General features: G+C 37.7%; 3 protein-coding genes and 1 long non-coding RNA gene across 7 annotated transcripts; 1 reads left to right on the top strand and 3 right to left on the bottom strand.

Moving 5' to 3' along the window:
* Positions 1-10: 10 nt before the first annotated feature.
* On the bottom strand, positions 11-4543 carry LOC105570478. 2 transcript variants are annotated; one of them, XM_012027693.1, is made up of 6 exons: positions 4376-4542; positions 3809-3919; positions 3401-3634; positions 1359-3325; positions 687-804; positions 11-336 (listed from the first exon to the last, which is right to left on the bottom strand). In XM_012027693.1, the coding sequence occupies exons 1-6, from the start codon at positions 4472-4474 to the stop codon at positions 85-87; spliced, it is 2781 nt and encodes a 926-aa protein (XP_011883083.1). In that variant the 5' UTR covers positions 4475-4542; the 3' UTR covers positions 11-84. The 2 variants fall into 2 exon arrangements, 1 of the variants encoding a protein (XP_011883083.1); XR_001009584.1 differs by lacking the exon at positions 11-336 and having other exon boundaries at positions 724-804; positions 1298-3325; positions 4376-4543.
* Positions 4544-6756: 2213 nt separating this feature from the next.
* LOC105570480 (probable cytochrome P450 301a1, mitochondrial) lies at positions 6757-12769 on the top strand. The gene is made up of 10 exons (XM_012027694.1): positions 6757-6919; positions 8255-8737; positions 9227-9343; positions 9447-9523; positions 10470-10671; positions 11494-11656; positions 11794-11963; positions 12102-12180; positions 12268-12471; positions 12605-12769. The coding sequence occupies exons 1-10, from the start codon at positions 6897-6899 to the stop codon at positions 12710-12712; spliced, it is 1626 nt and encodes a 541-aa protein (XP_011883084.1). The 5' UTR covers positions 6757-6896; the 3' UTR covers positions 12713-12769.
* LOC105570479 lies at positions 12014-12334 on the bottom strand. The gene is made up of 2 exons (XR_001009585.1): positions 12252-12334; positions 12014-12161 (listed from the first exon to the last, which is right to left on the bottom strand). It is a non-coding gene; the product is annotated as an uncharacterized LOC105570479 (long non-coding RNA).
* Positions 12770-12950: 181 nt separating the features above from the next.
* Positions 12951-23775, bottom strand: LOC105570481 (probable cytochrome P450 49a1). Of its 3 annotated transcripts, XM_012027696.1 has the most exons (14): positions 23599-23775; positions 22271-22355; positions 21445-21529; positions 21053-21106; positions 20770-20975; positions 17935-18181; positions 16652-16768; positions 16420-16496; positions 15841-16036; positions 15382-15541; positions 15138-15307; positions 14911-14989; positions 14449-14649; positions 12951-13210 (listed from the first exon to the last, which is right to left on the bottom strand). In XM_012027696.1, the coding sequence occupies exons 5-14, from the start codon at positions 20966-20968 to the stop codon at positions 13103-13105; spliced, it is 1554 nt and encodes a 517-aa protein (XP_011883086.1). In that variant the 5' UTR covers positions 20969-20975; positions 21053-21106; positions 21445-21529; positions 22271-22355; positions 23599-23775; the 3' UTR covers positions 12951-13102. The 3 variants fall into 3 exon arrangements, with proteins under 3 accessions (XP_011883086.1, XP_011883085.1, XP_011883087.1); XM_012027695.1 differs by lacking the exon at positions 21445-21529; XM_012027697.1 differs by lacking the exons at positions 20770-20975; positions 21053-21106; positions 21445-21529; positions 22271-22355; positions 23599-23775 and adding an exon at positions 19473-19959.
* Between the last annotated feature and the right edge of the window lie 41 nt (positions 23776-23816).

Here is a 23816-nt window from a genome sequence, read left to right as displayed (position 1 = left end):
TAGATTCAAGTACGTCTGAAGAGAGCTTTATTTTAAGAGATGTACGTGCAACTTGTTTTACTTATCTCTTATTTACAATATTTACTAATGAAGATTGCATCTAGTGAGCTTTCTCTCTATCATACAATTTACATGATAGGCGTGCCCGCAACGGAAGATCGCGATTCCACTGTCACCTAGCAAAATTGGCGTCTGTAAAGACAACGTGCAGCCCGGGCACGTCAGTGACTTAATCCGATGACGCATACCCCAATGATGAGCACCTGTCCCGAACACATTTTTATCTATCGGTCGCCTCAAATCTTTTTCGAGAGCCTTCGCCAGTTGATCGCGTATCTGTGACAATGAAAATAATATTTAATATTGTTCGTTTTAATTAATATACGTTATCTCAATACTTGTACTCTCGGTGAGGGAGGGAGGATTTTTAAACTGCTCAAAAATCAACTGGACCATTTTAATTATTACGCTCGGAGTGATCTCTTTGAAATTACTCGATTGCAAGGAGTCAATGTACGTTACAGCTTGTTTCTTTTACTAGCAGTCTTTATAAAGCAATCGAGTTGTATGATTCATTTTATACATTTGGATAACAAAAATCTGAAAAATACCTTTCCAGATGATTTTTTGATTGATGTTGTTCAGGTACTTGGTCATTTTTACGATAGAAATAGCAATGAGATTACCTGTGATGAGCAAATTGTACCAAATTCCGATGATAATTGATTAGTTTTACTGAAATCGATCGACTTCTTCACGCCTCGACGATGTAGTAGTTTTGTAAATACGATCGATTGGAATATACTGTAATAAGAGTAACACATTAGTATCAATACTTACTACAATCGCAAAATTTGAACAAACAGAGGTTTCGATGATAGCCGTATGTTGTTTTAATTAAAAGAGTCACTTATATAAGTTTTATTTTAATTTCCAGTTATTTTTACTTATTTATATAACAGAATCGATTGTTCAGAAAAATTGTAACAGGCCAAGGACGCTGTAATTTATAGAGCGTTGCATTCTATATTCTTCTACAATTTATAGAACAATGAGTAAAAAATTAGCAACCTTGTTAATATGACAAGAGTTCTGTTAGTAAGAAAAAAAATCTACTCGTCGATGGGAACTTTTCTCTTAAAAAATGTTTACACAAATGGCAAATTTTAACGTTACAAATTAATATTCTTCTAATACTAAACGACGAACTTTAGAGATTATATATATTACTTTTTAGTCGTTAATGAAATTCTTATTGACATTCGCTGTGAGATCTGTTATCTATTTATAATCATACTTTGTCATTGCCCTGTAAAAGGAAATAGGTCGTCTTTCCTCTCTTGAAGATTCTTCAATACCTTCTGTCCAAGTTAATGTCCGGCATCATGCTCTCAAGCTTGATCAAAAACGCCGTGGCCTCGTCTGGTCCCTCTTTCCTCATGATCTCTCTGGCGATCCCGCTCCAATCTATCAGCACGTCATAATCGGGCTTCCTCGCCAAAGGCATCGCGCAGAACAGGCAAGTGCCGTCCCCGATCTCGCTCAGGCACATGGCCACGCAGCTCCACTGTTGCTCGCTTAACGCCGGCAGAAGAAACGACAACACGACGTTGTCTCTGGTCTGAAGGCACTGTCTCAGCAGGTCGTCCAGTGCGCTACGTCGCTCGATGCGGATGGGCAGGTACACGCGCCACATGTAAGGTACCTTGTCGCAAATATTGCTACACTCGCTCGGCAGGTCGTCCACGTATCTCTTGATCAGGGACTCGCCGACCGCCAGGAACTTGGGCTCCACGGTCTTGTCCATCGGGTAGGGGTAACCGCAGCCGCACCTGGCGTAAGTCGGCGCGTTGATCTCGACGAAGGCTCTCGCGAGATGCCGCACGATGTAATCGTTGACAACGGAGTCGATCGACTGCGCGAATGCGTTCTCCAGGAACACGTTGTAGTAATGCAGCTCCGCGGCGCGAGTGACCTCGTAGATGAAGCTCTGAAGGCCGGGCGAGTCACGGTAGGAATCCTTGACCGTTCTCATCCTCTTGTCCGTCTCCAAGATAACTTCCTCGACTTCTCTCTCCGACATACCGGGTCTGATGTTGTTCGCTAGATCGTAGATCGAGCGTAAATCGGACTGCACCCTGTCCGTGATGTTCTCCTGAAAGTCCGGCTTCCGATTAGCGTCATCTCTGGTGTCCAACACCTCCCCGTCGTAATCCGAATCGAGCGTGTCCTCCGAGGCCGTGCCGAGCGCGTTTCCCCGCGCGGGCTCCGCCTCCCGCTCTTTCCCAGATCCCACTTGCATCTCGGATGAATCGTCGCTGGACACTTCGGGGGACTGCGACGAGGACGTCATCTCGCAGCCGTAGGTCTTCTTATTCGCGTACCTGCCGTGCTCGGGGTGCACGACCACGATCCCGGAGTCCAATTTGGCCGGTCTATTATTACCGCCGGCCTGCAGCAGCGTTATTAATGGTCGTAGCAACGCTTTCTCGTCCCGCGGCGGGTCCTCCACCTCGAGGAGCTCGACGATCTCCTTAGTGCCGATGGTCTTCAACAGTTGCGACTTATATACAAGACACGCGTTCAGACACTCGCGATATTGCTCGCGGCAGTACAGCCGCAGTATCAGGCTGTCGAGTGACGTTAACGCTATACAGCGAAACTCGCTATCACAGGTCATCAAGTAGATCCGATCGTCCACGACCGCCGTCATGCTGATGTTGGTGTACACGTTGCTCCACAACAGCATGCTCGCGCTCGCCGGATCGATAACGTACAGGCCGCTGGTCGTGTAGGAAAATAAATACCTGCGCGCGAGTACGAGCAGGTGCGAGAAATTGACGGACTGCGGCGGCCACTCCGTCTCCTCTCTCTGACTAGATTCTAAAGTACTGTCCCAACGAAATATCGCTACCGGAGGAATCGCCAGTGCCTCCTTGAACTGATGCGTCTTGACGACTACCCCGTCGGCCGACACCTCCCACAGTCTCGAGCCGGGCCGGGCGCAAAATATCTTTGAGTGATTCTCGCCGAGGATATTGCTGTCGTTGTCGGAGATGAGGTTGAACGCGCCCCGGGCGTCGTTGATGTTCCTCTCCGCCCCCTGCGCGCTCAGAGCGGCGTTCTCGCGCGTGTAGAAGCACGCGCCGAACTCGCCGTTCCGCGGTTTATTGCCTATCTGCTTGTACTGCTCCAGCACTGTGTCGCATACGTAACAACGCGCCAACGTGGAGACCAGCAGCAGAGGCGAGAGGAAGCTTAGCTGCACGATGCCGGAGTCCAGATTCATCAGCGTGCACGCCGGAGTTTGAAACATCCCGTTGACCTGAGCGCGAGGAAAGAAATTGTGCACAATACATACGATATATATACAAATGCGAAACCGCGTTTACGAGCTCACCGTGAATATGGACAGCACCATGATGGAGACCCGGCCGACCGCATCTCCCACGTATATCTCGGTACTGTTGTCGTTCCAGCAGACGCAAGTGATTTGTTTATACATGTGCTCCGTCGACACTGATATCAGTTGCGGGGTGGATTTCAGGGAGACCAGGCAGACGGTGCCGCGGGTCGTCGCCAGGGCTACGGTCTTCTCGTCAGGTGATATCGCCACACGCGAGACCACACCCTCCTGGTGGAAGACAAAGGTAACGTTGACAAACGTATCAATCGCGCATTATTAAAGCCATATAATCCGTTTGATCGGCGGCTGATCAAATGGCTGACGTACCAAGATCTAATTTCTCAATTGTGTACTGACAGAAAGATATGAATAACGTGATGGCGATTGAAGGATCATATTTACCGATAGGGGTATTATTTGCAGGAACGAACATGGCTCTCTGGAGAACAGGTAGACGCTGCCGCTGGTCGAGCCCAGTATAATGTAACTTGGCGAGGCGTGGAAGCATGTGTACTGCAATTAAACCACGATTTACGATTGTACGTACGAGACATCTTTAAAAGGAAGCGGATTTTGGACAATTGGCAGGGCGAGTAGCTCGCAGCCGCAATCGAAGGTAAAACATTACGCAACGGCGCTACGAATAAACGGGCAACGTTATATCTTGTTGTAGATGTACAATAATGTATTGTACGCAACGCAAGCTATAAATGTACTCAATTCTGTCCTGTATAGAGACAATTGGACCCCGAGGCTCGTTCGACGCGCGAAGTCGAAACGACGGACTTGTCGGGATTATTTTTATCGTTGCCCAGAAGCTGGCCGGCTCGGGCCCGAGTCGCGTGACACTCTTTTTTTTTGACAGGTGTTGACAGGTGCGTTGCGTTGTGTACGCCCACCGTACCCCTCGGCTAACCTCGCCGTCGCCTCGTGCGCGCGAGCCTCGCCGCGCGATCCCGCCGGCCGTACCTTTATTCGCTGCGTCGAATTGATCGGTTTGTACAGGATCGAGTTGATTTCCTCACGTTCTGACAGGACGTAAGGAAAATCCGGTGCGGCGGGATACATCGTCCAGCATCTTCTTGTCGCTACGAGTGACGCGCGCGAACGCGACGACGCGACCCGCGGCGCAGGCGCAGGTTCGTGTCCGCTCGGAGCGTCGCCCCGGGTGGAGTTCCGGGCGGCGATTTCACGAAGCGCTCAATTATTACAATGATATGTATTTTGACGCAATATTATTCTAAAGAATACACTTACGATTAATACATAATGTAAAATAGATTCGAAAGATTATTATAGTTTGAGACGCTGTCGCCACATCCCTTACACTATTTACACTCATGTCTACTGCATAATTTTTCCCATTTTTCAGTTTGAACTGTTTATATTGCGTTGAAACTGAACGGACAATAATTTTGATTTTTTTTCCAGCTACTTGTTCTATCTTACTTTATAACATATTTGTTTCTCATACGAATCTCACTCACCGCTTAGCTCAAAAAAATAATAAAATGTATAACCATCATTTGCGTTTGCAAACGCAACTATTAATACTTTAACGCATAATAATATGTGTAAATAATATTTCGCGTGTAATGATATTACAACGAATTGTATTGTTACGTGTAAAAATATCTTTAACGTGTTTTACACGTAATATTTCGTGTAACATAGCAAACTTTAACATTTTTTTTAGAACTTTGAGACAGTCAATTTTAATTTAATTACTGTTATTTTGCACGTATTGATGTAAAGAATGAATTGTAAAAATTTGAAACAATTCTCACATAACATGAGAATCATTTGACGCCAGCAGATGAATCAACATGATTAAGCAAAGCAGTTAATCGACCATGACTGGCTATGTGTTTTTTTTTCAACACAGAAAATTTAAACACGGAAAAAGAGAAGGGAGGTCCAGGTTCAAACCCTGGCTGAGGTAATATTTTTCGCAATAAATTTTTTGTGTTAAAAAAAACGCATAGCCAGTCATGGTCGATTAACTGCTTTGCTTAATTCTCACATAAATGATTTTACGAAATAACTACCTTAGCGAATACGGAATAACTAGCGCCACACCATGCGCGATTCGTGACTCGTATATTCGTGATTAGTGCGTAGAAAAAATGTGTCGATTCGCCGTGCGTAATTCGCCATTCGCAGGCATTTATCTTACGGCATTGGACCAAATATTGGGAATACTAGATTTACATTATGCCCCAATATTGCGCCAATATATTGTGCTACTAGAAAAGATATAATGATATCGTGGTGTTGCTTGACCGAGTGCTCCCCCATTTTGTCGGCATCCTTGTTGTCAGCAACGACGCCGCTGAAAAAGTTAATGGATCGAACACGACTGTTAGCGACGTACGTCGCTCTCACGCAATAAATGAAAGTGAAATTGAACATGAAACTGCAAGATGTTAGTACGATAATTAATTCCTACTCTTCAGGAGTAAATTAATTGCAGAAACGATTGACACAGGCGGACGTTAATTTGAAACGTTACGCTGAATCAAACTCGAGCCTCAAAGACTTAATGTTAAATGATAACTAAACGCTTAGTGGTTTACTGAATAGGCTTTAATTTTACAAAGAAATAACTGTGATGCAGTAAGATGTATATTAAATATGTATTAGAGTTTATTATGCGCAAGAATAAAATATCGGATGATGATTGAATGCGCCAAGCTACGAAAAAGATTGGCACAAATAAACGTTAATTACTTTGAAGTGTTCAGCTGAAGGGTCAAGAATTAAAAGAATTATCTGAATCTATCTGACATAACAGAGTTGTTTTTTTACAGAACTATATTATTTCCAACAGAACATGTGACTTAAACTCAACTGTCAAAATAAGCATTAACTGAATTTTACTGAACTATGAAATTATCATCTACAAATTATAGCTTTGGAACTTTCTTTCTAAAAATGAACCTTACATTAGGTATTGTAATTCAGATCAACGATACACAAAATAAGCAATACATTTAATTGCTTTCTTGACTTAAATAATCCTGATTATTACGAAGCATTAATAATAGATAAATTTTTTATATTTTTTTACATTATCTTCGCCAAGATCGCAATTAAGACGTACTCGTAATATTTTATTAAATGCACGTCGATTAAATTCGAACGATTTCTTTTAAGAACGTTGAGAAGGGATTGGTATAAGGTGTCCCGATTACAACAACGCAATCCTCGTTGCTGGAACAGGTTGTGAGTTAAGCCAAATTCGTTTTAAGATTCGGGTCATTTTGTGCTGGAGGGAGAATTCTTCAGTGGGGGGCACTCAGCGTAGATCGCGACCTTCTTCGCTCGCGGTACACATCGTTTTCAGTAACGGTGCATCCATGAGCCATAACGTTCCCCAAGTTTTTCATCCTTTGTCTTCGCCGCGATAGTGTGTGCGCGAGTGTATGAGTGAGTCGCCGCCAGCCGAAAATTTCAGTAAATCGTCTCCGTGCGAGAGCGGATTCGGACGATGTTGTCCTTCAATATAGCGAGGTGCGCACGCGATAAAAATTACTGATATGAAATACAATCGGCTACATCAACCGCGGTAATATTGCGCTAGTTAAAATCGCAGGGGTTTCGCAAAATTCGCCCCAACTGATTAATGAAAAGAAGCCCAAGATCATTTCCACTTCGGGCGAAGTGATTTCAATGCGCGCGAGAGACAATGTCTCTTCCACTCGAGAGAGAGAGAGAGAGAGAGAGAGAGAGAGAGAGAGAGAGAGAGAGAGCTCGTACGGCTTTCCCCTATTTTCTTAAATTATTTAAACTTTATGTCGTAAAATATTAGAAAGTTTACATTTTAGCGCGATTAATAAATAATCCTGATTATTACGAAGCGATAATAATTATAGATAAATAAGATCGTTCTGAGCGGCTTAGGAAAAACCTCTGTGCGTAGTTTGATTCAATCTCGTCTATTTCCATTCAACGTGAAATTGCTTTTAAACGCCTGACAATTGAAATCTTTAGAAACGAGATGACTTCAAATGATCTCTGACGCATCTGCTGCAACAAATGTTCGAAATAAATGTCCGAATTTTACGCTTTCTCGCTAGAATTTATTGGGTCATGCGCATACTTTTCTAATCGCACTCTTCTTTTTTTTACTCTTTTTCGTTAGACATTGTCTCGTAACAGACTAATGCTTCAAAATAAATATTTTGTTCTCAAAATTTATGAGATATATTTACGTAATAATTTCTTCCCCGGGGAAAAAGCCATACATCCAATTTTATCTAATTGCATCAAATAATGTCAGATGTGACAAAATTTAAGCAGATTATATCCAAATTTTAATGCATCCATTTATAAGTATATCAAATCAGATATAGTCAGATAAAACTTTATCATATCTGACATTTTGGATACAATTAAATAAAATTGGATATATGAATTTTTCCCCCGGGTCTACATAATAATAAATCTTTTCTTTTCTTTCTCTTGTAGTAAAGTTGATACTTTTTTTCTGCTCAAGAAAGGTTTATTTAAATCATCATATTGTACAATCCCCGTTAGTGAAAGTATTTCCTGGCTCGAACCTTGGTTGTAAAAGTCGAGGAATTTGGGAGGGATTGCAGCATCATCACGCATAGCGTTATTGGTGACGGCAACAACACATTTACATGCAAAAGCGTGGTATAAAGTACAAACGGACAAGGACAACGGGATGAAATAATAATTATAATACAAAGAGACAATTAATCTTCTCTCGTTATAATTTCCGTTTCTTCCGGCAGTCTCGCAGTGCGATTTTATTTTGACAATTTGATAAGAACAGAGGTATTAGGTGTGCATTTCGATTAAAGAGAGACGATGGGGTTACAGAACGAAACCGCCACTACGAATTTGCGGGATGCAACACCGCTCGTTGCAATCCTGCGAGTCGCTCCTTCGAAGGGTCGTACTTCGGGGCTTCTGCAGCGGCACGATCACGTCCGAGTGCCCTCACGCGTCGTCGTCCCCGGGGATCGCACCCTCGTCTATCAGATCGTACGACGAAGTGCCGGGGCCGCGGCCGATACCGATCTTAGGCAATGCCTGGCGGCTGCTGCCGCTGATCGGCCAGTACCAAATCTCGGACGTCGGCAAGATCTCGCAGATGTTCTACGACGAGTACGGCAAAATCGTGCGGCTGGGCGGTCTGATGGGCCGCCCGGATCTGCTCTTCGTCTACGACGCCGACGAGATCGAAAAGGTGTACCGGCAAGAGGGTCCTACGCCCTTCAGGCCCGCCATGCCCTGTCTGGTGCACTATAAGAGTGTCGTACGCAAGGACTTCTTCGGCGGTTTACCCGGTGTCGTTGGCGTGTAGGTGAACAATAATTGTCGGCGAATTTTATTAAAACATGGGCCACATATGGAAAAAGCAGACCTTTCATTAATCTAATCTCGCGATGAAAGTCACGACGGTAAAATTTTTTAGAAATTAATTTCACTTGATTTAGCAAGAATAGTAAGAATCATTCTCTATTATTTTACACTTTTAAATATATAAACTGTGATAGTAAAATAAAATTTACTATGTCTCTTCAAATTATATATATATTTACTCGAAAGGTAATTTACAGAATTAGAAATGAACTAAGATATTGGGAATTTGTTAAATAAACAGAAGCGTGTGGAGTACGTGTAGAATCTCTCAGTACGACGAAACTAGAGAGTTTCGTGACCTTGGCCTCGAATTTTTATTATACTAATAATATCCTAATTTATGAAAGAGCCAGGCAAGCGGTCTTTTCATTTGCTTCGTTCATTTACTCTCAACTCATCGCGCACCAATTTGATTTCTCTCATTAGACATGGCGAGCCATGGAAAGAATTTCGTACGCGCGTCCAGAAACCTGTTCTCCAGCCGAAGACTGTGCGGAAATACATAACACCGATCGAAGTAGTTACGGAGGATTTCATAAGGAGGTAAAGGAGAGTAAACTATAAATTTCCTAAGAAGGTGAAGGAAAGGGGAATAAATCTAACATATATATTGGTAATTGTGGGCGATGTCTTTTACGTGTTGTAGAATCGAGGACATTAAAGGGGACGACGACGAGCTGCCCGGCGATTTCGATAACGAAATACATAAATGGGCTTTGGAATGTTAGTCCTTATGTAAAGTATTATCCGTTTACCTTATGTAAAGTATTAGGTACGCATTTCAAATTGAATTTAAAATACACCGCATAACTTGCTTTTTAATATTGAATTACTATTTTCACCTATTAATCGAATCGAAGCATAAATTTAAACATTAAAACGTACGTTCTTTTATCGACATTTTTTTAAATACAATTGTTTTATATTCACAGATACTGTTATAAGTTATAAATAGAAGCGTTGCATAATCTGAACCAGTAATATTAATTAACCTTCTAATCAATTTAAATAATCTAATTAATTTAAACGATCAGAGACTTCATTTTAATTTAATGTTAAATAAAAGGTATACAAATGTACGATTGTATGAAATGTAATTTAGAAAGAAAGCTTTGTAGAATTAATTATAGCTCTATTATTTCGCAATAAGTCAAGTTATCGGAACTAAAAATAAAATATATGTTTTAGAGTAAATAATTGGGGAAGAAATTTTACCTATACAGTGCGCATGTCTAAAAGGCATCTTGAAGGCGTCTTTAAGTCGTCTTTTAGATATGTATGTCTACAAAGATGCCTTTTAGACATGCGTGCTCTATGGATTAGAGTCAACATACATATAAATCGGAATAAAATGCACGTGTTTTTTTTTTCTTATATTTCACAATACGGATAGCGAAGTGTTGCTTGGTTGTGATCACTGTCCATCTGTTTCTTACATCATGATATGGATATATCTGACTATAAAATCACTGACATTTAAGATTTCTGTACATTTATATACGAACACGATTCATTTCACAGAGAGGGAGAGAGAGAGAAAGAAAGAGAAATTATTTATTTATTACAATTCTCGCCGGGAAAATTCGTCTCGAGTTTCTCGTTTTCGCTGTTAGTACGTGCAACAACGTGGCATTTACTACGCACTATGAATTATGCATTTGTCGGGCAGGTATTGGCCGTGTGGCGCTCGATGTCAGACTCGGGTGCTTAGGAGAAACATTGACTTCAGATTCCGAGCCGCAAAAGATTATCGATGCCGCGAAATTCGCACTGAGAAATGTTGCTTCGCTCGAACTTAAAGCCCCGTACTGGAGATACATCCCGACGCCCCTCTGGAGCCGTTACGTGCGCAATATGAATTATTTCATCGAGTAAGTTTAAAAAGGGCACTTTTCCACATAACAGAAAATCTTGTAAAAGAGATATTTATCTAGACTAGGGAAATAATAAAAATAAAAAGAAAATAACTTGAGAAAATGACTCGTCGTTCGATGTCGAGTCATTTCTCGCTGGGTTGCTTTAATTTCTGGGATTAGTTTGGTAGTAATTTGAATTCTCCTTGTTCACTTATATTAATTCTCATCAGGTGGGCTTGGAAAATAAAAGACTGGGAAAGAAATAAATTCCTTAGGATTTAGACAATTTTTAAAATTCGATATTAAATTTAATGGTCCTTTGATATCTGTTTTTTATGTCTAATTATTGTAATTTTCCCGAGATATGAGATTGGGAAACAAGTAACGTTCTTATCTGGAATTTAGATGATCTTTTATTTAAAGATTCAGAGAAGTCTTATCTCATAAAATCTGAAATTAGTTTAATGGTCACTGAATCTCCTTTCTCTCTTATCCGGCCGTCGTAATTGTTATGAGGCGAGACTCAGAAACAACGAAATCCGGAAAATAAATTCCTTACTTGAGATTGAGACAAGTGAAAGCGAACTCTTTTCTTCTTCTTACTTTATTAGCTCACTTAGCGTATACATGTTTGGAAATAGAAAGTTGTTACGGAAAATCGTTGGCACGGAAAAAGATCCATTTTAGAGCCATTATCCGATTTCGTAATATCTAATTAAATGCTCGATGTTACATCTTTTTCCAACTTAATTCGATTAGCAGCTAGCTTGATGATGATTCACTCCCGAAACGCAACCGAGTGGTTCACGGCGCGTGACAATGTATGTTTCACTTTAGGATATGCATGAAGTACATCGACGCCGCGATGGTCAGGCTTAAAAGTAAGAGAGCCGTGGACGAGAGCGACTTGTCGCTGATAGAGCGAATTTTGGCCAAAGAGACAGACCCTAAGATAGCGTACATCTTCGCTCTCGATCTAATATTGGTCGGCATTGACACGGCAAGTCGCACACTATCGTAAATTATAATAATACAACTGCTGCAATCTTTGTCTATTCCCGAAATTACAGTTGCTATAAATTAGACGCGTAGACGATATCATAATTAGAAGTGTGACATATATGGTGTATATTGTAGATATCGATGGCGGTGTGTTCGATATTGTATCAATTAGCGACAAGACCGGAAGAGCAGGAAAAGATTCATCAAGAGCTCTTGCAAATACTGCCGGACCCGTCCGTTTCTCTTACAACGAGCCATCTGGATCAAGCAATCTACATGAAAGCCTTCATCCGGGAAGTGTTTAGGTAATATTAAACGTCACAGTATTAATAAACTTGGACAATAATTAGACGGCTTATTCATTACAGGTAATTTAACTTTTTTATATATGCTGATGGTAGCCTGATTTTGTAAATACAAAGATCTCGTGTGCGCTGTTTCAGAGTGTACTCCACTGTCATTGGAAACGGTAGAACGTTGCAGAACGACACCGTCATTTGCGGCTATAAAATTCCAAAAGGAGTACGTAGCATATCTTACTTTTGCATCCCTCTACCCCTCAAGCCTTTATTAATTTTATTCTTCATACTAACATTAACATGATTTCAGGTTCAAGTCGTGTTCCCAACGCTCGTCACCGGCAATATGGAGGAATATGTCGCAGACGCGAAGACGTTCAAGCCTGCGAGATGGTTGAAAGATACTGACAACGAGAATCTGCATCCCTTCGCGTCGCTGCCATTCGGTTACGGAGCACGGATGTGCCTGGGCAGACGATTCGCGGATCTCGAGATGCAAGTGCTTCTCGCGAAGGTACAACATGTTACAAATGTTCTTATCTATTAATTTAGCTTAGTTTTTAAGTCTAATTTTACTTGGACTTATAAACATTACGCACTAACGATGTACAGCACGTATTATAATGTCATCACGAGATTATTTTTAGCTTCTGAGATCGTACAAACTGGAGTACCACCACAAGCCGCTGAAATATAACGTCACGTTCATGTACGCGCCCGATGGAGAACTCAAATTTAAAGTAATAAAAAGATAACACTCCACAAGTCATGCAATACTGTAAAATAAATGTAAAGTAGCACGTTAAAACGTAGAAAATATCGCAAGATTTGCACATTAATGCTGATGAAAAAACAATTCTAATTGTTACATTATAATATAGTAACGTCCAATTATATTACAAACATGACTTAATTTCACAAGCATATATTTTATAAGTAAATGCTTTGTAATATTAGTTTACATTAACGTACAACTTGTGTAGTGCAATTATCTAGTTGCATGTAAAGTTGCTTTCAGGAAACCAAATACAGAATTATGCAAAACTACGTCCATATATGTGTAAGAAGAAAGCTTATAAGTACGGATAATATTTTTTACTACATTCCTTTTCTCTGCCATTAGAGAAAAGTTATTAAAGATATTATTATCTCTCGATAAATCTTAGCTTCAACGGTCCCTTCGGCGTGTACATTGGATTAATGTAATACTCCAATTTTTCATGGTGATATTCTATTTTATAAAACTGAAGTATCTGAAACAGAAAAAACATTTAACATTATCAGTGGTGATCGTGAATTTAATAATATTGTTTACTAATTTTTTTCTCTCTTTCATTTACATTAGAAGTACACTTGAAAAAAGACAAAATGTAACATCAGGAGACAAGAATTCGTACATTGTCCGTGGGAACAAGCCATTACTCTCTAGCAATGTCGGTAATTTCTAGTATACATATAATGCGATTCTTTATCTCAAGAGTTGCTGTACTACAATATAAATACGGTAGAGCACCGTGTTTTCTGATATATATATATATATATTGTATAATATATCATTATGGTCAGTTGTGTATGTACGAGTTTAAGATCATGTTAAGTGATCAAATATATCACTTTACTAATTGTTAGATTTACTTGTAAAAGTAAATTACACATTTATCCAACTCTCTAAGTGTTCTCTAACTAATACTAGCCTTCTACATAGGAAAATAATTATTCTAAAAAATTGACTGCTTTATTTATACAACGCACTGTATACATTTGCTGTTACTTTGGGAAATATGGTGTGGTCCAAAGCAAAGGCAATTTGCCGACAAAAGTATCGGTATTTTTTACAGTTTAGGAATAATTTGCAAAAGTGATACTATGTATACCCGAAAGTATTTCACCTCTTTTGAATCACTGTAAGATTTTGCGGTAAAAGACATGTTATTCGATTTCGGCCAAACGGAGAAAGCTCTTAATACGATACGAAAATGACAACAGTGTAACGCTTTGTTGACATCAATAACTACGAGATTAGCAGAGAATTGCCATAACAAGTACTTTGCAAAATTACAGTTGTAAGACCCACAATCTACGCTTATTTCTACAACAGGTTGTAGTCGCAGGATTGTGTTGTACCTATAAGCGGCTTCTTATACTTACAACACCGTGAAAACTCTTATTGTTAGCGTTATTAATTATTCTTACCGTAAAATAGCAATAAATATAATTAAAATATAATAATCATAGAGATATTTATGTCAAACAAGATGTAACTTAATTGTGATTGTTAATTGCAGAATTGACTTCACATCTACCAGAAAGAGTTTATCGTTAAAGTAAAAATTGTTGAATTCCCTTAAATTTTTACACAATACCTTACATTTTCAAATCTACAATTACCCGAAGAAAATAAGTCGGCGGTCCAATCAGTGAGAAGAATAGCGAAAATTGTTTCCTCTATAAACCTTTAACACACCTGCAACAATTACAGGTTGCCTCTCACCTTGCTAATGACGATAATTATCTCGAGCTCGGCAAATCGTCGTCCCAAGCACATTCGTCTACCGTAACCGAAAGGAAGCGAGGCAAACGCGTGACGGACACCGCCGTCGTCGTGTAACCATCGTTCCGGAAGGAACTCGTCACTTCGCGGAAAATACTTTTCCAGATTGCTAATGACATAGTGTTGAAACACCACGTGCACCTGAAAACAATTACCAGTCTTGATTAAGATTCGCTTTTTTTTTCGCTATCCCCGGATCCTCATCGACTGATTAACGTTAACAAATTTAATTCTGAATAATTGCCAGCACTTCCTAACTTTATTTTATCTTTAGAATCTCTTAAATTAATAATTGCATATCATATTTTCGTTTAAATTGCCATCAACATCAATTGCATTGTACTGATTTATAACTGTCAGATTTTAATTGGAGAAAGTTCTCTCTCTCTTTTTGTCTCTTACTCCTTTCGGTACGCGATAGCCGCCGATTATAATATCCGAGGTTGTACTTCGCCCGTTGCCTATGACAACTGGATACATTCTAAATCAAATAGAGACATAAGTCGTAAAATACACGCCAATAATTGCCGACAATATGAGTCATTCGTAAGCAGCGCTAATTTTATTGCAAAACAATGGATTAGAGTCACACGTGCATGTATCGGTTATCCACTCGGATCTTCACGAACCTTAGAGTTTCCTTGATGCACGCCTTCAAGTATTTTAAATTGTCGATATTTGTCACCTCTAGAGGCGTGTCCCGTTGCGGGAGAACGTTGCAGATTTCATCATACGCTGAAGCCTGTTTCTCCGGATGTAGCGCTAACTGATAGAGCACCGAGGCTACCGCGGTTGATGTCTGCAAATAGCTTGACTCTATAACATTTGTATGCGAATCATTTAATGGAAAAATTCAAATTATAAAATATTTACCGTATCAACGCCAACTAAAAACAAATCTAATGCGAGGATAGAGGCCACTTTCGTATCGCCCTCGCGGGCTAAAACTCTCTCCAAGAGAGACAGCTCTTTGTCCGAATCCACGTTGCTCTTGGTCCTTGACAGAGCGGCGGCCGTGTATTTCGATATGGTACTAAAATATTTCCAAATACCACTTACACATGTGCTTGCATTTACATTATTTGCATTATTTATAATATACGCGGGACAACAAAAACTTTCAACCGCCGTTATTTTGTAATCAAATAAAGAAAAACAAGACGCAGTTGCAAAGAGAGTTAAATTGAAAATTAAACGACGCGTCACTTGACTCTTATTATCATTTAAAATTTTTAAAGCTACTCTAATGAAGGAGATGAGGAAGTATGGATTTTATCACAAATATCTTCCTTAAAAAAACAAAATTGGTTTACGTTTCGATTGAGATTTTACCTCACAATAATATCCAAAGAATTTACGTATTGTTGCCACCTGGGTGTGTTGAAAAGTTTCCAAAAAGGTATCTTTAGTTCGAGCACAGGCACGTTTTTGAAGAACGTAATCAGGGCGTCTATAAGCCTCTGTGTTTCTGCGTTCGCGTCATCGTCCAAGCAACCCAAGCGCACATCCAACGCGATCCGTGCAATAGCTGTCAAGTTATTAGCAGCGAAATTATTTATTAACTTCGTTTATCTACATTAAAATGCAAATTTGTACAAAATTATTTACCACGTTCTACGAATCTGTTTTCAATGAGTAAAAATTCTTGGGAAAGGTTAACGATGATTTTTTTTTAATGCAAAACTAATATTTGTATGCGCATTATAAGTTTTATTTAATTCTAATTTTATTCGGCAAACTTTCGCTATCTTCCTTACACATCTCGACGATTTTATCCCCTTGAAACTTTCTCCACTTTTTTTAGAGGGAAATTCTTCAGATGCTTCAACCTCGGAAAGAACCCAAATATTCTTACGAATCGACACTTGTTAATTCTCTTTTCCGTTGCTTAAATTCTTTCCCCTTACTTACATTCCAAAGACCATTTGTGCATCTCATTGAGAAAGTTGTCGGGCACCTCGTGGTTTCGATCCCGTATCTTTGCTATTCTACAAAATGACGAGGGAATAAGTCACTTTACGATAGTTAAGTGGGACGCAGACATAGTAGGCGGGCAAAAAGTGAAAGTTGAACGACTCAAAAAACGTTAGATATTATTGTCTTCACTAAAAGCAGGGTTTACGAAGTAATAAATTCGGCGAACCTGCGAAGGAGTGCCATGCTCGCTTCTTCAATCGCCCCGATATACATTCTCGCGATCCGCGGCTGCAGCATCACCTGCTGTACCTTGCTTCGGAAATTATACCAACTCTCACCGTGGCTGTAACATGGAGAGAAAAGATAAATCAAGGTATAACAGCTGCCATTCTTCCATCTGCCAAATGGAGGACGACATTTCACCTTGAGAGCGTCGAGCAATAGAAACTGAACGACGCTTGCGAAACGAAAATGATTTGAAATATAAACGAAATATTTTAGCTGTATTACAGATTAGGAATATGTTTCAGTTGTTATATTTAATAGATGCACGAATTATTGAATTACATAATTTTGTATGCCAAGATAAATTATAAAATCATAACTTAGAAATGTAAAATCAATTTATGTCTTAATAAATTATGATACTTTGTTAAGAAAAAAACAAATACAATTTAATATCAGTAAGTAATTTACAGCATATTATAAATAACATTAGTAAATAACATAAAGAATCATTTGACATCGATACATGAGTAACCAATGTAGAAAAATTGCTAAACGATGTAACTGGCAAATTCTAATGAGAGAAATTTATTGCGAAAAAGTAGGGAAGTTCAAGTCTGAATTGGCTGAGGTAATATTTTTCGCAATAAATTTCTCTAATTAGAATTTGCCAGTTGCGTCATTTAGCAATTTTTCAACATTAGTAAATTATATAAAAGTAAATTTTTATTTTATTCTTTCATCTGCAAATAATCCATTTAACAAAAGAATTAACAATATAAAAATATATTTGGCAAGAGGAATAAAGAAGCTTGATTTTTAAGGACTCATCTCATCAGAACTTTCAAGGTCTTTTACTCAACCGGCTCCTCTTTGAATTGCAAATTAAATTTTACGAAATATCTCTCCAGCTTCAATTTACATCAAGCACTTAAGTGTCTCTGTTAAATCCGGTTGACCATGGCATTATAGAATCTATCGTTGATCATAAAAACTAGGTGGAAGGATTGATTAAACACCTCACAAGCACTATAATTCCTTGCTAAGAAATTTTATTTTTACTTTCTTTAAAAATAAGTCAGAACTCTGTACTTTTAATGCTAATGCTCGACGCTCATTTTTAACGTCAATAGAGTATGCGATCTAAATTAACACAAGATAATGAAAAACGTAAAGGCTAAAGATGTGGTCAAATGTTCTTATGTAAATTGCAAATAAAAAATGCGTATTTTAATACTGCAATAGGAACAATTCTAAGAGCGTAGATTTTGAAATGTGGCTTACACAGCAATGACACCTGGATTATCCAGAAAGAAATCCTTTCGCAGTACATGTTTGTAATAATCAAGCGACGGCATGGAAGGTCGATGAGGCATTTTTTCTTCCCGTCGGAAAATTCGCTCAATTTCATTCGCGTCGTACACGAAGACCATGTCGGGCCTACCTAAAAGGCCTTCTATCTTTACGATGTTGCCATACTGAGCGTGCAGTCTTTTTGACAGTTTGTCTATCGCCTGTATATCGAAGTTTCCTGAAATGTAATTTTTTAATATACATACATTATGCATAATGTCCCGTATTTTAAACAGTCCAACCGAATATCTCGAAAACTGAACCCAGCAAGCATGTTGTATGCAAGTCAGAAGGGAGACAAATAATAGCAAAATTTTATGTCTGTATTTTAAAACGAATCTTCGTCTCTTTGTATTTTTTTTATTTCTTTATTTAAAAAGTCCTGATAAAATGTTTATTACAAGCGAAGACTGCCATGTGTCAGCTTGTAGGCTTACTCAAAAAATAAAGAGACTGCATACATGCTGCTCGTGGAATATTTGTTCTTAAAATTATGTAGTTGCTATATAAATGACGAATGTGTTTGATTATGAAATTTACAGTGCGAGTCTTTTCGTATTTGATGTAATTATAATTCGTATTGCTGTGTACGTGTATACTTAAAATTTCTAAGTAAAATGTTTTCAAATCAAATACTCATGGTGCAAAGTCAATAATATTTATGATGCGTGGTGCGGTCCATTAGCAATTTTATCGGCACTAATTGTAAGCAAACAGACGGATACTCATACACCTTAATATGCAGAATTTAGGAAAAAATTATTATATAATTACAATGTACAATATTCTTATCTCTTTGTTGTAACTTTAAAAGAAAGATAACGAACAAATAATTATATTCAAATTAACATTAAAAATTTTGATGAAACTTTTCACTGATATACCAAACATTCTTGAAATAATATTTGATTTAAATTTCTCCCACACTTCAGACAAATTACATAATCAATGAAATATTAAATAAATATAAATGGAGACGTAATCAGGCGCATTAATGATGATTTCCGCATTCATAAGAATACCTCACGATATATGATTCGTCGATTCTTTTCGTTATCTTCGTTCTTCGAGTTGTATGGAAAAACTACACCACATTCTTCTGAAACTATCTCTTTCAGCGAAGAATGCAATGAGAATTAAATTAACGCAAGCAAAACATACAAAGAGTTAATTAATAAACGAAAAGGTAAATCTTTTGAAATACTGACGAAAAAGATGCAAACGATACAAATTATGTGTACACACAGCGAATCGAAGGTGCTAATTCTTCTCTCTTCTTCTTACTTTCCTCCTTCTACTTTTATTAGTACATTCTTTTCATAATTATCATCTTCACTTATTAGGATATATAGCACGCTTTCACTTTCTTATATTCGCTCCATGTTTTTCGATGGACCAATTGTCAGTTATCATAAAAACTTCCGAGTGCATACCTAACTTAGCTTATTTCGTTTTCTGTAGAAACTTACCACGGACGAGAGTACATGATAATAGTTTTCAATAAAAACTGGATTTACGACTCGGTAATTGTTGTGCCGTAAATTATGTTGTTTCTGAGAGAAAGATAGATTTATTTCATAAGTAAAATAAGAAACAGAGATGTGTGTACGTTTCATTGACTCGACCATTTGCAAAATCAAAATAATTGTACAACTAATAAAAATGTCCATCTTTCAACTTCACAAATTTCCCCACACGGTTTTCACTTTCGTAGCGTGCACAACTTCAATATCGACACTGTCTTCATCAAATTATTTGGTAGAACCTCGATATCTTGGTGAGATTTAGAACAAGTAGTCTTCTCTGAAATTTAGCCGAAAAGACTCTGTTCTTACCGAAATATCGAGACTCTGAAGGCTGATCTGCTGAAGATATCTATGAGCTGCAAGAGCACGACTGTTTAAAAAAATTTATTAAAAAAACTGTTAAAGACTAATGTTGTATCTTTTTTTCTTGCGCATTTCATAGTAATATCAGTACGACCTTGAATAGCTTTATCAAGGTTAGCTAAAGATCACCTTGAAATTTTTATATGGATCCCTCCTTTTTCATTACATATTCTTGTAGCTTATTTCAATAGCTTTCCAAAACGCTATAATAAATTATGTTTGCGTTAAGTACTTTTTGAGTTATGAGGTTTGTAAGTTACGATACTTCTAGCATTATCCCTGAATAACTTTTAAAATTTCCAAGATAGGATTTGAACACCATCCCTGATGTTCGATTTAATTGCGTCACATATACAACACACACACGCGCGCTCACGCATGCACGCACGCACGCACGCGCAAGCGCACGCACACGCATACACACACACACACACAGATGGTATCCTTCAGGACCGTTAGTAATTATTACGCAAATCGTGTAGAACTATTTTGTATATATAATTAGAAAAAAGTAAAGTAAAGTAAAGTGTGCAAATTAGAAATTTGCACATGGCTTCCTCATAGAGACGATTCATGATGACGAGGTAATATCCAAATTTCCAATTTGCATTTTTACAAGTTAGAATGGGCAATGTCCAAAGTTTTAATTTGCACATTAACTCACAAAGCTTCCTCTATGAGGAAGCCAAATTTGAATAGACAACTTGCTAAAATGTTAATGTTGCATTTTGCAAATTTCCAATTTGCACCTTATAAATAAAAAACAACTTGCCAAAATGCTGATGCCGCGTTTTGCAAATTTAAAATTTGCACCTTTAAAATAAAAAAATAGTCTAGATGTTGAGGAAGCAATGTGCAAATTTCCAATTTGTTGTACCTATGAAAGGTAGAAACCGCCAAGTGTTGCCTAACAAGGGAATTGGTTTAGGTCCTGGGATATCCGAGTACGGGCGATGTCGCAACAAACCCTGTCCCTCGACATCCACAGCTAGCGTGTCTAACGCTCTATCGGTTTTCGTGTCAATTCTAACGAACCGACGCAACAGCCACCTTGCATGTTGTCTCAACGTCATCATTTGTGGTCTGTGCAATAAAAAGAGTTACAAAGTAACTACTTAAATCTAGGCTAAAATAATATTTGCGTAACTCTAAACACGCACATTAAGAAAGTGGACAGTTCGAGGAGCTGGCGCAGAGTTCAAGGAACTAGATATCTGAAAAATAAAATAAGTAAATTAGTAAAATAAATAAGCAAATTCAATTTCTTCCTTCCGACATTATGCTACGGCTAAGACAACAAAAATCCTCACGTGTATTCTCCTGACATATTTTTACATGTGCATTTGTATATTTATAGCATTGTATAAAATTTACTTAAACTCTCACATTTCTATCTCTGAGAATCTTACAAAGATTTTTGTTAGCAACAATATTTTTTCCATTTTCATTTTCAATAAAATATTGTCATATGTTTTATTATATGCATTTTCTAAATTTGCTCTTGTATGTTTTTTTACATTTTGATTGCTTTATACAGTTAACAATTACGTACAATGTAGGTTTTATTCGAATGGCTGTTTCAGCTTAAAAGCATCCTTCGCTTAGGCTTCAGAAAATTTGCACGCAAATGTGGCGTGCTACAAACATAGACAATCGGTTTTGCATAGCAAATGTAATACATGACATAATAAGTGAAGTGTAATGCGACATTCTTGCGCGGAAAGATGTATGCTTTGGTATTGGACGTATGTATCTGAGCGTAAAGTACTAATTTCGAGCACTTTCGCAAAGGTGGGCGGATAAGGAATGAGTCAAGCCTAAATTATAACTCAGACAGAAAGTGATATTTTCAGTTTCTGAATTCATTACATGACTAAATTGGTTACATTCCATACTTTCTAAAGCTGCATATATTACTACACAAATCTCTGTATTTTGTATATATTAATTTTAATTTCTTTCTTCCGATATTATACTGCGGCTAAGACAACAAAAATCAACCATAGAAATCTCTTTAAGTTGCCAGCCATCGTCGTCGAATAAGACAGAGTCGAGTTATAAAATGTATGTATACGTGTGAGTACTGTGGTAGCTGGGGTCGAACTAATTTGTTAGTCATGTCTTAAGAACAATACAAGGTGACGCGAACTAAATAGTTTACGACTCTGTCCTAAATCCTTTTTACTTATTAACCTACATTGTTCTTAACTGCGTTGTTGTTGTTGTTGTTGATTTGCAGTATCACTCGAAAAGGACCCAAAAGAAACGGGGTCGAAACGGTGTGTGTAACAAACTAATTAAATAACTAGCCAGTTGGGTTGACCATAAGTTTCCCGTCTCAATTTTTAATCATTACTGGTGACAATAAGCAAACTCACCTCTCGTTTATATGAAATGTTGTCAAAACCTCTCTTCTCTTAATAAAATATGTAATTAATTGGACACATCTATCGAAGTAGAATGCTGAAATAAAAAGTAAAGATGTAACGAGTAACGTGACAATTCGTTTCAAGAGAAATCGTGAAGTTGGTAAACCATCAACTGTGAAATTTACAATTCCTGCTTACGATGCGTTCACTGCACCGTAGATTGTCGTAACTTTCCCAGATCGTCGCAATTGCAATTTAGGCGGGCAAGCAGTTAATGATGCATGTCACGAAAATGCATTCGCGGCGGTGTATTACCAAAGGCACAACAAGAATGAAAAATATACTCGGTTTTAAACGCACCCTCTAAATATAATTAAATTAATGTACTGATTTTAAGAAAAATAATTCAAGTCAAAGTTTCACAGATCTTAAGGAGAAAATTTTTATACTTATATTGTGAAATATGACCGTTATTAATATGTTTTAGTGGTACTATGTTATTTTCTTATGATATGACTCCTCTAGTCATTCTTCATAAATGTAATAAAATTGAAAAATCAGTAGCTCATGGAATATTTTTGATACGCATATGTTCACATAAAAAACACCAATTATAATTTTATCTCATAAAGGTTTAAATTTATGTTGCAATGTTTAATTTTTGATGACTTTAATATTTTTATGCACAATATAATGAGATAAGTTAATTGCTGTAAACAAATTTACAACTGTATTTACAAAAGTATACAACTAAACATCGTAAATTGTGTATTATCGTAAATTAAATATTATTGTACACACATTAAGTATTATATTTCTTCTAGAAAGTGTAATACAAAATTTAGATTTGTCAACGATATAATTTTACTAAATAAAATGATGTAAAATAATTAATATTTCATTCCTACAAAAAATTCTATTGTAAAATCAATTGTAGTCGAAGAAGACATATACAAAGACCAAAAACTTATATACTAGAAAAGTTAAGAAAACTAATAGAAGAAATTAGAAAATTGCTGAAAATATGGTCTTTCATAAATTTAATACAGCAAAAGGATGTATTAAAAAAAATGATTTTAATAACTTTTTTAAAAGTTGATTCTTTTCGATTTTTAATCTTTTTTCTTACAACGATATTATTATAATTTTCACCTTTTCTAAGTAATAAAACGTTTAATCTCGCATTAAATAATCACAAAAATCATGTGGCAAATTTCGGTTTTGCGTTTGCAAATTTGCTAAATTAAATATATGAGCACATATTTTCAAGTTACGTACAATCATACGTTAACCTACTATAGTTTGTGCAGTTGGAGATAGATTTGTAAAGACCTTACCTCTTCAAAATGACACGTATGTACACACGAAAAAACCATGAACTGACTGAGACCGTCCTGCCATGCTTCGCGCTCAAGTATCTGATATTGAAAGATGTTTGACAGAAAACTGCTCGCAAGAGTGGGAGAGCGAATACAAGGAGGGGTAATATCGTGGTAACAGGCACGTATTCGCGGATACATTGGAAGAGAGGAAGAACTAAAATACACATAAGTCT

This window comes from Vollenhovia emeryi, unplaced genomic scaffold, assembly GCF_000949405.1.
Source record: "Vollenhovia emeryi isolate VEMERY1.0 unplaced genomic scaffold, V.emery_V1.0 DF939120.1, whole genome shotgun sequence".
Classification (NCBI taxonomy): Eukaryota; Metazoa; Arthropoda; class Insecta; order Hymenoptera; family Formicidae; genus Vollenhovia; species Vollenhovia emeryi.
The sequence above is the reverse complement of the archived record's forward strand: the minus strand, read 5'-3'. Positions and strand labels throughout refer to the sequence as shown.

Excerpts from the sequence above, each read along its gene's own strand:
- LOC105570480 (XM_012027694.1), top strand. The coding sequence starts at position 6,897 with ATGTTGTCCTTCAATATAGCGAG. Across the intron at positions 8,738-9,226 it reads TTACCCGGTGTCGTTGGCGT|ACATGGCGAGCCATGGAAAG; the intron begins GTAGGTGAACAA and ends TTCTCTCATTAG. Across the intron at positions 11,657-11,793 it reads TATTGGTCGGCATTGACACG|ATATCGATGGCGGTGTGTTC; the intron begins GCAAGTCGCACA and ends TGTATATTGTAG.
- LOC105570478 (XM_012027693.1), bottom strand. The coding sequence starts at position 4,474 with ATGTATCCCGCCGCACCGGATTTTCCTTACGTCCTGTCAGAACGTGAG. Across the intron at positions 3,326-3,400 it reads TGGTGCTGTCCATATTCACG|GTCAACGGGATGTTTCAAAC; the intron begins GTGAGCTCGTAA and ends CCTCGCGCTCAG. Across the intron at positions 805-1,358 it reads GACATTAACTTGGACAGAAG|TATATTCCAATCGATCGTAT; the intron begins GTATTGAAGAAT and ends CTCTTATTACAG.
- LOC105570481 (XM_012027696.1), bottom strand. The coding sequence starts at position 20,968 with ATGATGACGTTGAGACAACATGCAAGGTGGCTGTTGCGTCGGTTCGTT. Across the intron at positions 14,990-15,137 it reads TGCATCAAGGAAACTCTAAG|AATGTATCCAGTTGTCATAG; the intron begins GTTCGTGAAGAT and ends TATTTGATTTAG. Across the intron at positions 13,211-14,448 it reads TAATTATCGTCATTAGCAAG|ATACTTCAGTTTTATAAAAT; the intron begins GTGAGAGGCAAC and ends TTTCTGTTTCAG.